The following is a 15306-nucleotide window of genomic DNA, read 5'->3' as shown; positions in this document are numbered from 1 at the left end:
CATTGAACGGTGCTGAGAGAACAACTTGTCCAATGACACATTACAAATTTCTGAGTGAACAGGTAACATAAAGTCTTTCCATTTCAGGATTAGATAGGGAGTAGAAAGAGACAGCAGAGAAATGGAAAAAAAATGTGCATTTCTAGAGTCTGAGGCAGATACCATGTGCTGCATTAGAGTCATCGTGCTCAAAATGGTACATGCAGAAAACATTAAACCGAAAATATTACAGTGCTGTCGACTGAGACGGAAAGCGTTTCTCGAGCTCCTCCACAACACAGCTCAAGCTGCCGTTCTGCTGGTTGTGCTCAGCCGCAGCCTCGGGAGTTGGCAGCTCTGGTGTTGCAACTGGTTTGAGCTTAGAGATGTGCTTGGGCAGAACGTGGTTTTTGTCTATTTGGCTGTACATATTGGCCACGGACTTTTCAATTGCTGCTAAATTCTGAATGTTTTTAAGAATGCCTTTCAGCTCCCTACGGGGAGGTGGCTCTGGCACTGTGGCCAGTGGTGGTACAGCTGGCTGTTTGGCAGGGGATTTTGAATGCTTTGCGGGGGAAAGGTGTTGGGTGCTGGGAAGAGATGAAGAAGAAGGAAGAGAAGCAGGGGGCAAAGTTGGAGGACGGGGTGGCAAAAGAGGAGGGGATGGAGGTGGAGGAGGCAGCAGAGGAGGAGGGGGTGGGGGAGTTTTAGGTGGGTCTGGAATGTTTTCTGTAGCTTCTCCTTTGGTTTGAGGAGCTAGAAAACTTTGGCAAACAGGTTTCTTTATCCTAAAAGACGGAGGAGTTGGCTTGCGAGTTGGTGGAGGAGAATGTTCTTCAGGATAGTCATGGTGGGTGATGATTACAGAGGGGACTGCAGAGGGCTCCGGCTCAACTACTTCACAAGGTGTTGGAGAGGACAGAGGAGAAGAGCGAAGGCAAGGAGAAGCAACCACGCTTTTAGGAGACTGCTCTAGCATGTTATCTCTTTCTTGCAAACAGATGCTGTGCGTTGGTGAACGGGTGGACTTGACATCAGGAGATTTCACTTGCTTCATTTCCTGCAAAGCCTGCTGCTCAAATTGTCTTGCCTTCTCTTTTACAGTTAATGTGGGGCCACTTAATTTTTGAAATAGTGGACTGCTAATATCAACTGCACTATGCTGATTTTCAGTTCCTTCATTCTCTGCTTTGAGTCTTTCCTGTTGCCACTGAATGGGGTCCATGATAACCGGCCTGCTCAAAGAACCAGGCGCATGTCTCTTAGTAACGTGAGCTGGTACTGTCCACGCACGGTGACTGCCTCCCAAAGAGGCATCTCTCAAGACTAATTGCATAGGAGAAAGAGTATCTAGAGCATCGCTTCTTTTCCGCAGTAAGCCAGCAGCAGCAGGACTCTGAGTGACACCTTCCACATACAATGGGTTTTGAGTAGTTAGTGGGTTCTCATCAGATAAGAAAGTAATGTTACTTGAAGATTTGGGGAGGTTATTGTTCAATGATCCATTGATATTAGATTGCTTGTGAGCCTCAATGGCACGGGAAGCAAAGCTGCTTATAACTCTCTGCCGATCTCCTTCTTCTAAGACTGACTTTTTTCCCCTGCTTTGTTGGAAATGGTAGAGAAGAAAAAGACTTGAAAGAAAAGAAGATAATCACATGTAAGGAAACATGCATGGACATAGATTTTTATGAGAGAGAAAAAAAGAACTTATGATATGAATCACAGCCATAACATTACTTCCAGCAAACTACAACTATCCAACAGAAAAAAAATATACTAGACTACTGGGCAAGACATTTACTTTCACATCTTCATTAGGGAGGAAGAACTTGCAGAGGAGACACTAAAACAATTTTCTGTGTACTCCATAAGTTCGGAAATTGGTGACATCTTCTACAAAACCTTAGATTTTGGAAACAACAAGGTTGGTACTGTATCCTGTCTACACGGTGATACAAATCACCAGTGCAACCTAGTATTTTTATGCAGTCATTCTGTGTGCTTATTTGTTTCCATCACTGACATGGCAGTGGCAATGTGCCAAACAGCACACAGTCAACACAGAATATTCACAGGAATCTTTAAGGTAAGCCTATTCTGTAATTGTGTGTCAAACCTCCGCTATTGTATAAAAGTATATGATTAAGCAGCCATTAAGTGTGCCTCTGCTATCTTTTACAGAGTGCCTGTAGGTCACTCATAGTATTAGAACTGTTCTCCAAGCCAACATGAGCCTGAAGCCATGGCCACAGGAGAAATCAGAAGTGCCCCCAGGCTCAACCAAAGCTCAGAGGTGTAAGGTGTAAGCCAAAAGGAGCTGAAGCCAGTCAGCACATACGCATGCTGCACTCCTGATCATTCTTCTGAGACTGATTTTTAAAGAATTGCCAGTGCGAGCACTCAGCCTTGTTTTTACAATGCATATATTGATGCAGAGGTATCAGTATGTGTATGAATTTCAATTAATGTGTGAAAAACACCGGTAGTTTGATTACACTTAATTTACATTGTCCAAAAATCTATATTGTCCAAAAGTACAATGCATCACTGTTTCCTGGAATTTATCTAGCACCTCGGAGAGCCTCTTTAACCTACCTTCCTCAAATCACTCTAATACCACAAATTTCTGAGCAAGTTTTAAGATGAGAAGTATATCAGTATCAGCATCCTCAATTTAGCTGCTAGAAAAGAGTGCTCTCAGAGTCCTGCTTTAAGTAATGCTTACTTGGAGCTGAAAATAAACTTATTTCCCCTCAATCTGTGAAAAATTCAAGATATTGGCCAGCTCCAGCTATAGTGAAAAATGAAACCCTTGTACTGTCTAACAGATGATTCCCCTTGTCAAAGTGACTCAAAAAAAAGCATTTCCATTGCTGCCATGTAGAGATTAATTGTAACCAAACAGATCCCTGTCTAGCATAGGGAAGTAAGAAAACAATCTTAAAAAAGACACCTACTCTACAAGCTCTCTGGGAAAATTTAAATATATCTGCAGGACAGGCAATGAGGAGAATATAGTAGTGCAAGGAGACACCGTGGCAGAGTGGGGTGTAAAGATTACCTTACTGCTTTTGCAGAATCTGTTTGCAGCTTCACTGCTTTTGCCATTAGGGAAGATGCTTTGCTGTCACCCCATGTGTTCAACGCCACAGTGAAAACCTTCACCTTTTCTTAAGCAACTTTGGCTAAAGTATATCACGAGAGTAATAATATCTACGCACAAAAAAGCTATTCAAAATACCACTGAAAGTATTTTCAGGGACTCTGAGCTGTCTCGGAGTTAAATTGGAGAATTGGAGTTAAAAACTCCCACATTTACAAAGAATTGAATCATATTCTGTTAACCTCCGAAAAGAAGGAGTAATAGAAAAGTTCCAACACTTCATGTTTCTACATGAATGTTGGAAGAAGAGGTATAATTAGACCTCTTGGTCAGACTGTTCCGTTACGTAGATATCTGAGGGAAGGGCTCACTTTTCCTATTCATGAACAGGAACCAGCAAAACCACAGAGAGTTATACTAGTGCACAGCATAAACTCTTTCCCAAGCACCGCAATTCTCCAAAAATCATTACGCCTTTGGACAGAATATAATCATGTGCTGTAGATACCTGTTCAAGTGTAGAGCTGGATGAAAAATAATTGATTTCACACTATCAATAAACTAATTCTTCATTCTCAGTGTACTGAGAGATTGGTCAAGCATCCTCCATCTCTTTAGAGATGAGTGAAATAAACGATTCTGAACTTGAAGGAAGCCCTCCAGTAGAAAGCTCATGCAAGATGACATAACCTTTATGCTACTGGAACGGATTATTTCAAAAGCTTCTCAGCTCCTTCCTCACTTCACCTGAGTCCTCTCTCGGATGAGATGATCCTGAAATCACCTTCTGTTTATGTACAGGTATTTTAACCAATGAAAACATCATCTCGCCAGTATGCATATCTTCATAATTGAAAGATGAGCACCCACTTTGCAGGGATTTACAAATAGCAGACTGAAAGATTTTGCTTGCATCAATTATAACATCTGAAGTCCACGAACTCAGAGCAAATCTTTGTGCACGCAATCAGGACTTTATTTATTTAAGCAGTTGGGACTATTTGGCTTTAGAAATAATACCGTTCAAGTTCAGCAATCATATTTCACTTCTAGTTCCTACAAAAGGATGAAGAGGCATACAGATATTGGAACTGCACAGTAAATGTCTTTCCTGCACTTGATCAATGGACAAATAAAAAATGAGTTTTGGTCTGCAAGGTTCTATGGGGAATAAGGAAAGGAAAACTAGCATTTCTAGTAGCTATGAATATTAAGACAATGAAATGAGCTTACTTACTGATGCCTACGTATCCAGACAGAGGAAAACGAAAATTATGAAACAAGGCAGATTTAAAACTAAAGAGCTTGGTTTCATTTCATTTGCTATAAACACCAAATTAAGAAAACAAGACACAAGGCAGTGCTGCAAATGAAAATGACTCTCAAGACAGCTGAAGGCAAGACATATTTACATATTTTACTAAAATTCATATTAAAAGTTAGTAAAAGACACTTCCTAAGGAATAATTTCCTAGGTTATACCTGTGCCTTGAAATCAAATAATTGGCAGCAAAAAAAGAGAAAAGATTAATTGTACTTGTTTTTATTGTATTACTGATTTATTATTATTTTTTAACTCCTAAGAGTGCTCATTTATTTTTAAAAGATTTCTATTAGTAGGTGTTTGATCAGTTCCTTAAAATAATGGATGACAGCCATCACGGAAAAGCATTCCAAATACACAGTCTTACTTCAGTGCTCTGAAAACTAATTTTAAGTCTTAAAAACAATATACAAATTGACACCTATATGTTTCAGTACTAAAACATAAAAAATCTCTGCAGGTAAAATCGCAAAATAGCCCAGCACAGTGAGGCTTGATTTGGTTTAGTCAAAGGCATTAACTGGAGTACAAAACACAGATCCAACTACTGGGACATCCAATCCCCACTGACTATCAGTATTTAAACACTGCCATTGTAATCAGCAGAAGTCATTCATTAGTTTCAGCAAGTACTTAGTCAGTTCAAAAGAAGCAGGAATGCTATGCAGCATTTCACAGCATGTGTAAGGGTACAGATGTAATCCTATTTGGTTCACAAACAGAAGTGCCCACTTTCAGAGATATGACTATATGCTCCCTTCCTGCCCAAGCTGTAACATTTCACACAGGCAAAAGGTTGTAAGGAGGGGATCCAGCATTTATGAGAAGCAGTTCTTGCTGCCAGTACAGTTCCCGTCTCCATGTATAAAAAACCTCAAGCTCAGAAAAAAAAAACCTACCTTATTTCAAACTGAGAGACTGCTTTCAGATGGCTAAGAGTTAAAGCAGCAGTTACATGCCTTGTCACACCTCCTTAACGTTTAATCAAATCAATCACAGCATCTTTGTCATTTCAACACTTGGAGCTAAACAAATTAGGACAGAAAATACAGAAGTTGGCAGTCCTCACTTACACCAGTAGCTCTGTCTCACTGCCTCCAAGCATTATTGTTGCTACGCTCTTCAGTGTCATTTGTTTTTAAAATATAAACATAGAAGAATAAGAGTGGCGAGGTTATCAGCAACACTCCCTTACTATAATACAAATATTAATTCGCTCTCCTCTGCTGTCACATTCCCATACTGAAAGTTAAATTCCTGTTGGACTCCATAAACTTCAGATTTACAGAAGCATGAAAGGGTAGGCATCTCTGCAATATTACTGTATTACGAGCAAGTAATAGGTAAAAGATGCATCCACTGCACTGCACTGCCAGTGGTTCCTCTACACTGGTAGTTCCTTTATATTTAATGGTTTTGATTAAAAAAAAAGTAGCAAGAAAATAAAACAACGCTTTACCAAATTTAATATTTTATACTACAGCAAATGAGGGTTTGAAGCAGCAATTTTACTCGATGTGCTTACTCAGTAGCTTTGGAAAAGGTTGGCATGGGTTTCTATGAAGAAGCCATCTTGGCTCACCCTGACAGCAAAGGCTGCTGCTCTCAAAAATCCCATCTGATTATGCCTCAGTTCTTGTCAAATTAATACCTGTTAGATATTTCCCTCTGCACTAAGAGAAATCCCCCTTAGCAGGTTAATTTTTTTCTAAATCTCCTTACAGAGTCCTTCTACTTATTTTCCAGATATGTGAGAATCCCAAGCAGCTGGACAAATACCCCTTCACAAAGGAAAGATTTCTCCAAGTGACATCTCTATGAAGTGAGTCATGGCTTCAGTCATTACCATGTTGATGTATGGCAATGAATACTTACATGGTGCTGTCACCAAGCTCTTCGTAGAGGTTATTGGCAGCAGAGCTTGCTGGTTTGCCTGCCGGTAGGGCCATCTGGATTCTTGCAGTCTTAGCACACTCAGCCTGTCGCCTTTGGTAAGCCGTGTAGGGATGGAGAAACAGACTCATTAGAAGCACACTGAGACCTAAGAGAAGCTGTGAATTTGTCTAGGTTTTTTTTTTTTTTTTTTTTTGCTGAAGTTTTCAAAACATTCTTGCCTTTCAACTTCTAAACAGAAGTGGTAACATGAGTTTTTACCCATCTTTTTCATCTCCCCATTAGCTCTTCTTTCCTGGGGAAATCCCAGAGCTCCGCATGGTCAGAAACCTCCTGACCTGCAGCATGCCACTTTGCAGCAAGGAATTCCAGGCTCTGGCACTGCTCTCATCAGGAGGTTTATCTATACTGGTGGCCCGAGCCCAGTAGTGGAGAGAATACACTCCTTTGATCAGCTGCTTCATTCAAGTGCCAGAGATTGTGATTTTAAACATCTCCTGGCAAAGTTTACTTTAAGACTTGCAACTCCTTTCTCATTGCATTTGGTTGGTGAGTTTTTGTCTCATCAGTTTTCCTGTTTTTTTCCCCATTGATAAATTCACTGTATAAAAAAGAAATTCTGTTGTCCATATCTAGAAAATGAAACCCATGCTTTCTCATTTGCACTCCAGTCTGACGTGCACTTGCTTGTTTGAGGAATATACACGGCAAAATCCTTTTTTTGTCCTCTGTGGGAAACAGGCTATATTGTGCATGACAGCATCATTTAATGTGTTAGCATGCATTAATTAAACACAGAGGGTAGCCATACAAATAACACTAAAACACCTTGCCACACGTAATGCTCAGGACCAAACTGGAGTGTAGGAAGCGAGTCTCACTGAGTTCCAGTCACCCTTTTCAAAAACTAACATTGGTAAGCTGTCAGCATTCCCATTCAAACTATTAGAAACAAACCAGAAAATAAATACTTACTCTTTGAATCTGTTTTGTTATGCAAGAAAAAGATGAAGAGATAAAATGGAAGGTTAAATTAATTCTGTTTGCAAGCAATTGTCCTACACAGTGAAACTAATAGGAGTGATAAACTAGATGCTACTTAATTATTCCATACATAAAATTAGAGAATTAATGACATGTTTAAAGAATCATAATTTCCAGAGCTGAACAGAGTTTAAGCTGCTATTTGCAATACTCTTGGAGCAATTCTGCAGTCAGCATAAACATGAATTACAGCGGGGAAAATTGCTTTGGGCTTACGGAAAACAAATCCCTGCCATGCACAGAGGCAGAAAATGTGGGAAGAGAGGATAGTGTGGTATTTCTTCAGAGGGTAGACTACTGGGGATGAGTTTTTGTAACTCTTTCTCACTTTTACATGTGACAGAAAACGTCTTCAGTAGGGAAGCAATATTGTTTTTAGTTTCTATTTAGAAGACAGTGCTTTTTGTACATCACATAAATGATGCGCCTACCTTTTGGTGGTACACTGGACAGTGTATTTCAAGGGCACGATTTAACACCAAGGAATAATGAGTTTCTGGCTTGTTTACAAAAGCCATAAATGTAGGCACTGAGCCACAGTTTGAGAGTGATAACTTTGCATGTAGAAGATAACTCAAGTAATTTAACTAGTATTTCTACAAGATTTAGTAAGTGAAATGAATTCACTGTATGTGAACATCATCATTGTTCTGGAAAGCGCTGAAAAATGGACCTATTGCACATAAAAAGTTTTAACGGTGAGAAAATCTTATCATTTCCATTGCATGTGCTGTGAGTATGACAGTTACATTTTTATCCCACTATAATTTCCACACTCAGTGGCAGACCAAAGCACCAACTTTGCCAGACTGTTAACAGGAAAAATACTGAAGTGCTTTTCAAAAAGGAGGAAAAGGCTGTAATGACCATATAGCTTAGGTTAGCTTTTGGAATTTACTAACGGTAAAATGCCTTTACATCTTCTTTGGTCCTCTTCAGTGATACATTTTCCATAAAAGTAGAGTGTACTTACATTGGTCTGCTATAAATCCAACTCCAAATATACTTCTAGAAAATTAAAATGTGATTTTTCATGAAATGAAGTTAGGAAGATTCCTTAGAGCTCCTCAACAACTAGTACTGAGGACAGATATTACTATTAGTTCTCTTAAGGAAACAGGCAACTTGGATAATAAAATCAGTAATAACAAACTTATTGAACTGCTTCAGCAGTATTTCACTGGAAGCAGATTTTACATCATATGTTTGGTAGATGTAAAGCAGTTCTGAGATATACTGTCATGGAGAAGAGGAGAGGAGAGGAGAGGAGAGGAGAGGAGAGGAGAGGAGAGGAGAGGAGAGGAGAGGAGAGGTTCACCAATTTTAAAATGGAGAGAGAAGGACATGGTGATACAGACTGATGTATGTAAAAGCTTAATGCAGCTCATCACTGGAGAAGATGCATCAAATTATTTATGTTTTGATTTTGTAATGATTGATCATCCTTTGCTTTGAGCATGCATGTGGAATAAGAAATATATCATGAGAAGCTAAGTAATTCTTAGTGGACCTGAAGTTGTCCATTTCACATGAACTTGGTAATCTCAGTCCTTTAATTAGCTTGTTAGCTCAATTACTTAAAACTATGTCTATGAAAGACGAATGGAAACACAAAGCAGGTTCTTTCTGGTTATGTTGATTTGGACAGTGTTAAAATGGCATGAAATCAATTCTTCATTAAAGGTTTGCAATTAAGAAGCACACAGCTTGGGAAAAAAAAAAAAAAAAAAAGAATATTTTAGGATTTAAATAATAAAACAGTTAAGTTCTCCTCTACTTCTGCCTGAGCTACACAATCTGATATTGGACTCACTGAGCCAGCAATCTTTGTCTGTTTGGCATGGAATCCGGTCTTGCATTTCAAACGCCTGGCTTTTGGTTTTGTGTTTCCTGATGTCTTCCAAAACAGTTACTGACCACAACTTCAGAAATACAGCAAGACATTTCCTGCGCCTTTTCTTTCTGTGCAAACCCTCACCAAGCCTTTACCGACTACTGTGACGTGAGGAATGCTGAATATATTTTTCTGTATGTTGACTGGTAATAAGGAAATCTTTCAAAGCGCTGCAGCTAAGAAATGTAGCATCCTTAATACAACTTTGCAATCACAAAAAGGAGTAAGAGTACTTACTGTCTGTAGCTGACCATGACTATTAAAATAGCTGGCATGCAGCACAGGATGATAATGACGGCCAGAGCCAGCAATGCACCTTCTGTGAAGCCTACAGCTTGCGCCTGCTTCTTGACATTTGCTACCACGTCCGGGGTGCGGATCTCCAGGATGCGTCCCCCCTGCCCCAGGTATGGCTGAAATTCTTTATTGATATCCAGCAGTTTGCCATCGAGGAACCTTCAGTGCCAAAACAGAAAACTGTGATAGCCAAGCTCATTAACTGTGTTCGAACTACTGTGTAGCTGGGCTAATAACTCTGCTCTGATAAGGCACATACCCCTTCCTTATGTACTTAAGAATCTTTGTAATTCCCCATAATCTCTTTGTCAGCGATAACTCCAATGTATTTAAAGCTGGAACGCAGTTTAAACACTGAAAAGGAGAGGTGAGCTGAAGCTTACTCTCATTTCTAGGGGCAAAAAGTTCTTCATGCTGTAGAATAGCAAGGTGAAGTTTGCTTTGTGCTTTTTTCTGTAGTGCTCTGTTGCAAAGGATTAACTAAGCCTCGTGCATACATCCCTCAAGACTGAAGTTCAACCTGATGCTTATCTAAAGGCAGCTAATTTAGAAAGAACTTCCCACAGTTTCTTAGGGCAATTTGTTTTTGGTGGGAGATCTATCCATTTTGTTCCCTTTTGACCTTCCTTGCAATATTAAAGCCATGGGGAGAAATATACTAAAATAAGAAAAATATAAAAATACACTAAGATTAATAATTCCCCGCTCGTGCAGCTGCATAGCTGCAACAATTCGGAACCTTCTCCTCGTATCTGCTCTGCCTAATCAGGCTCCATGTCTCTACTATTTTCTTAAATCACAGTGCTGATGCTCCGTAATGAACTACTTGAAAGACTTCCTGACTCTCCTTAAGGATGGCAGGAGGAAAGCACAGAGGGACAATGATGAGATCAGCTCATCTCCAGTGGGCATGAACACCAGAGTTGCTGCATGATGCGTCCTTTCAAAATCTGGCACAGCATGGAGGTTTTTCACTGGCTTTGAGCTATTCTAGTTTAGAGCAACCTCCCAGTTAATTTTTAGGTGGTATTAAGTAGCCCTACAAGGCACAAAGATTAAATCTCAGGGATTAGCTAACCGGGAGCTCTTGACACTGCCTCCAAACTACTGCAATGTTCGTCTTCTGCTCAACTTCAGATTTAGTGCACCACCTAAGAAAGGAGCTTGAAGAGCATAATTATCAAGGTCAGCAAAGTCTGTGAAAGAGCAAATGTGGTGGAAGATTTTGACTGTCTGATCTGATAATTGGCAGCTTCAAGAGGGGCAACCAGATCTTAAGAAAGTTATTTCATTTCCCATCTAATTGAAAATATTCTATTGGGGGACTTTTTTTGTTGTTTTTTTTTTGGACAAAACCCAATATTTTTGCTAACAAAATTTGCTTTGGGAGTTATTTAGGGCAGGGCTCAAATTTCCAAAGAAAAATAAAAATTCTTGAATCACTTGGGAAGTGAGGGTTGACCGTTTCATAAGCTGCCAAGTAGTTTCCTAAAACTCCAGCCACAAAGTTCAAAGTGAGGGGTGACGAAGAGGATCCACCAGGCTCTGAGCTAAAGCACAACTCTGAGTATCGGCTCTATGATGCCAGGCTCAAAGAGGAGCCTTAGCTACTCACACACCTGCAATCCTACAGTAGCAAACCAAGGCATCCTGAAGAAATGTTTCCCTTTGTATTACTATGCTCTTCTAATATTCAACTCAACAATATTCAACAACTAATGCTGTGGCTTCTTTGGCTTCTTCCACAAAACATTTTTTGGGTAACGGAGCAAAAATCTCTATTCACAGCCTGAAGATCTGCAATGATAGTTTGCAAAAAAGTACAAAAAGAGCTCTAATGCTTTTGTTGTACGCTAGATGTCAGTGGTGCATGCTGCAAGTCCTTGTTAGCCAAACACAGCATTCAGCTAGGACAGCATTAAATCTCTGCAAGGTTTTAACAGCCTGTCCTAAAAATTCTGTTAGCATTTTCTTGACAAACCCTATTTTACCAGGTTCATAACTCAATAGTGCACATTAACTCCATCATGAAGCATGACACACAGTGCAAAAGGATTCAGACAGGGTAAGCATTTTATTTCTAATGGTGGACATTTTCCACTTAATGTATGCAGGAAAAATTTTCAGAATTCCACTTTTTTATGCTCTAATAAATCCACTTTAATATGAAAGATAAGAAAAAAAAAAAGAAGCTGATAATTTCAGTCTGCAGTGCTATCTAAGTGGCCTCAAAGTCTTTTAGGGGTATGACAGAGGAGACAATATCAAAGTACAGTTACTATTCAGACATTTTTCAGCCTAACAAGACAGATTCCTGGTTAATAAAGATGTCAGGGAGTCCTAAGGTAAAGGATGAATCTCTCACTGTTTATCAGTCTAACAAAGTACAGTACAGGGGAAAATTAGCAGACAGACAGAGATTTTCCCCGGCTGGCAATTAGGAACACAGGGCAGCTGTTATACTGAGAATTTCTAAGCTATGTAATCTCTCTCCCATCACACCTCGTTGTTTTGATTGAAGCTTTCACTGATAAATCTATTTTCTGTTACAATCCTGAGCAGATTCCTGGCCTGCAGAAGGATGATTGTGGTTCCCAGCAATCCATTCCCAGTAGCACTGTTTTAATGTCCTGTGATCTCTCAAGTGATAAAAACTCCTGGGAAGATGGTCACAGAAGGAATTTCTTTCTAGATGTGGGTAAGTACTTGAGCTGAGTGAAATCTCTTGAGGTTCACCCAGTTGATAGCAAAAACTTGTTAACTTCAGATTCCACGTTGCAAACTTCTTGCTTCATTTCTCCCCTTCTAGTAAGCTGACACTTTATCACCTCTACCCTAAAGCCTGGAAAGCATTCCCCAGAGTTTTGTTAATTTACATATTTAAAAGCTTTTGAAGAGCGGGGAAAGAATTACAAGAACAAAAAAAAGCTGAGCATGCAGGCACATGGTGCATTCTAATGGGATTGTTTCTAAATTGATCATATCCCATGCATTTTCAAACCAGGCAAACACATAACCTTCCATTCACACTTGAAAATTTGCTTTCTAACTAGCTTAACTCTTTCCCTGTGTACTTCTGTGGATGCACAAACATCCTTGAAAAGACTGTTCTACTTTTTTCAATGGGCACCAAAATGAAGGAAGAAACGTTTTCTCCCAAAGATGGTCTGCAAGAGGAAAATACTCTCCCCGTGGAGTTGAACAAACTCCATACGTAAGCACCAGTGGATCCACAGGGTGCTTTCCAAAGATGATAACTGTTCACAGGACTTCCAACTATCATCAGGTTCACAGTTGTTTTCTGAACTTGGGCAGCATCACACAGTTTATTTTTGACCTTATGTATTTTTATTGGGTTCCCACCTCAGCCATACTCCCCACCGGTTACGACTGGAAGAACCGTGCTTCCCAGAAGGGGAGAAGTAACAAGTAGGGCTTGCTGCTCCCAAGACCAAAAAAGACTGTATGACTGAGATGCTGGGAGACTGGAAAGTCCAGATAAAAGTGTAAGCAATAAAATGAGTAAAAAGTGTTTCAGAGTCCAGAACACAAGGAACTTGTCAAAAAATTAAGAGGACGATGTGATCATAAGCTTTGGTTTTGGTAGAATGAGAAATTAAAAGCACCAATTAGATGCTTCAATCTAGCACTCACAGTTGTAATAAAATTCAGTGGTTGAATCCAGACAAATTAAAAAAAAAAGGCAAAAAAGCTGTAGTTTTTGACAGTAAAAATAATTACCTCTACAATAACACCACAAAGGTTGTAGTTGATTAGATTTTCTTGAGCAGTTCCTTTGCTGAAAGATATGCTCAAAACAGAATCAATTCTGGGAATTCCTACGGTCTTTATTATACCAGGCCAGACTGATCACACTCATCTTTTCCAACCTATAAACTCCGAATATATGCGGAGCTTTAGTATGCTATAATTCATCTGTACTAAATTAAGAGCTCGAGAGAACCAGCCTTTTTCAATCAGGATCCACTGAGATAGCTCAAAGCCATTTGCTTTGCAGGTTGCTGACTGAGGTGCTGCTTTATGCCATCACTGAGCAGTCTGGTCTAGTTTTCATTGAGACAAAAAGCAAATACAGAAGTGCAAAAGAAACAAAAAGACTCAGCTTTAGAGGAAGACTTCCATTAGTGTTTTCCTTGTATTGATACACATGCAGAACGTTCAAACAAACACAGGTACTGGGTTGTTCAGCTCATGGGAATGGATCTCAAGCTGTATGCACTGCAGAAGTAGGCACTGTACACTGATTTCTTCAAAGGATTTTTTTTCTGTTCCTGTTGTGTTGACCGGTTACTAACAGTGACAGACCAACAGGCTTCAACACAGTCCCTAGAAGCGTGAAAAGAATGACAGACAATATACTTACTTAAAAAGTTCATTCCTCATTATAGCTCTATTTGTTTGTGGGTCAATTGCGTAGACCATGAGGTCAGACTTGGTATAATCCTCTTCGGAGTATCCATCCCCAAACCTCCGAGCACCAATGGATTCCACCACGACAGTTGCACCAGGAATCTGATCTTGGACGTAGCGTTCCAGAATCCTAAAGGTGACATGAAGGAGATGCTAGTAGACAATAATCACTGACTTGGATGGTAACTTTCAGAGCACTTTACTTAAAAAACTCCACTCCAACATAATCTTTTGAATGCTCAACTCTTGGGAAAAGCTTAGCAGTGTTAGGAGAGGTCATCAGAAACAGTGTGTTTAAGTCCACTGCTTTGTACTTATGACATCAGTTGAGTTTTAAATGGCTCATGGGAAACACCGTCTATAGTTCACTCCCAAAAATACCGCCCTGTCATCCTTTTATCAAGCCATATGATTTCAGAGCTCTTCAGTTCCAGCCTCACACAGGGTGCATACAATAAACTGTCACACCCAGAAGCAACAATTTCAACCACTTTCTGTGGGATATTTCCTCTGGTCCTCTAACACAGCATGACGTATCAGGTGCCAGAATATCTGCTACTCTGGAAGGCATGAACAAGTTTTTCATAGCTGTAAGAAAGCTGGAATACTGGGTTGACAGGTTTACCACAGAAAAGAATATAACATCCTGCAGAAGTCTAGCAAGCAGAAGAAGGATAAGTTGGCAGAATTTGGAGGCAGTTATGCCCAACATCACAAGGACATAACAACAATAAACCAAAACAAATATGTCCTTTTTCCAAAGAGGAGGTTTAATTACAATCTGCCAGAACGCAGAAAGGCACACTGCAGATATGTATAACAGTATGACAATACAAAAGAACACTACAACTCTGAAAACATAAAGCCTATTAAATAAAAATCCTTTTTTTCATTTTAATTGTCGTTTGTTCTTGATGATGCAGCACACTAATATTGAAGACAGTCCCTTTTTTTTTTCTTTTCTGACTACTTACTGTCCAGAAACATCTTACTATACACTTTGGCAGACTTTGTTCCGCATTCAAAATGTCACATTTTTCTGCAGCTTTCAATGGGTTATTCATAAAATGTGATCTTATTCCTACAGTATTCAAAAAGGCAAAGTGAGAATGGATGTCTGCAGAATGTCCCTCCAAACAAAGAAATCAGATGTCGTCATGCTGAAGTGTCCGTGGTACGTCTGCAGAAGCAAAATGTCAATGGTGCAAGGACATCACTGAGCACCTGACAAGTTTCTGCACAGACAGCAAGCACACCTGAGCCTCAGATATGGGATTTTATAGGGAAGTTATGCTTGTAACTCACTGTTGATCTAACGGGCAATTTTAAAAAGGGCAG

At 39.7% G+C, this 15306-nt stretch overlaps 1 protein-coding gene across 2 annotated transcripts in view; it reads right to left on the bottom strand.

Moving 5' to 3' along the window:
* Window positions 1–15306, bottom strand: part of PCDH15 (protocadherin related 15) — a 643190-nt gene that overhangs the window by 15551 nt on the left and 612333 nt on the right. For both annotated transcript variants that reach the window (XM_042818673.1, XM_042818671.1), the window contains exons 32-34: window positions 13922–14098; window positions 9478–9696; window positions 6285–6395 (exon numbers count right to left, since the gene is read on the bottom strand). In XM_042818673.1, the coding sequence (XP_042674607.1) occupies window positions 6285–6395; window positions 9478–9696; window positions 13922–14098 (507 nt within the window). The remainder of the gene's footprint in view (window positions 1–6284; window positions 6396–9477; window positions 9697–13921; window positions 14099–15306) is intronic.

The sequence above is a fragment of the Centrocercus urophasianus genome, unplaced genomic scaffold (assembly GCF_019232065.1).
Source record: "Centrocercus urophasianus isolate 14NV4802_14NV808 unplaced genomic scaffold, USGS_Curo_1.0 seq_17, whole genome shotgun sequence".
Classification (NCBI taxonomy): domain Eukaryota; kingdom Metazoa; phylum Chordata; class Aves; order Galliformes; family Phasianidae; genus Centrocercus; species Centrocercus urophasianus.
Note: the sequence above shows the minus strand (reverse complement) of the source record. Positions and strands in the feature narration are given on the sequence as shown.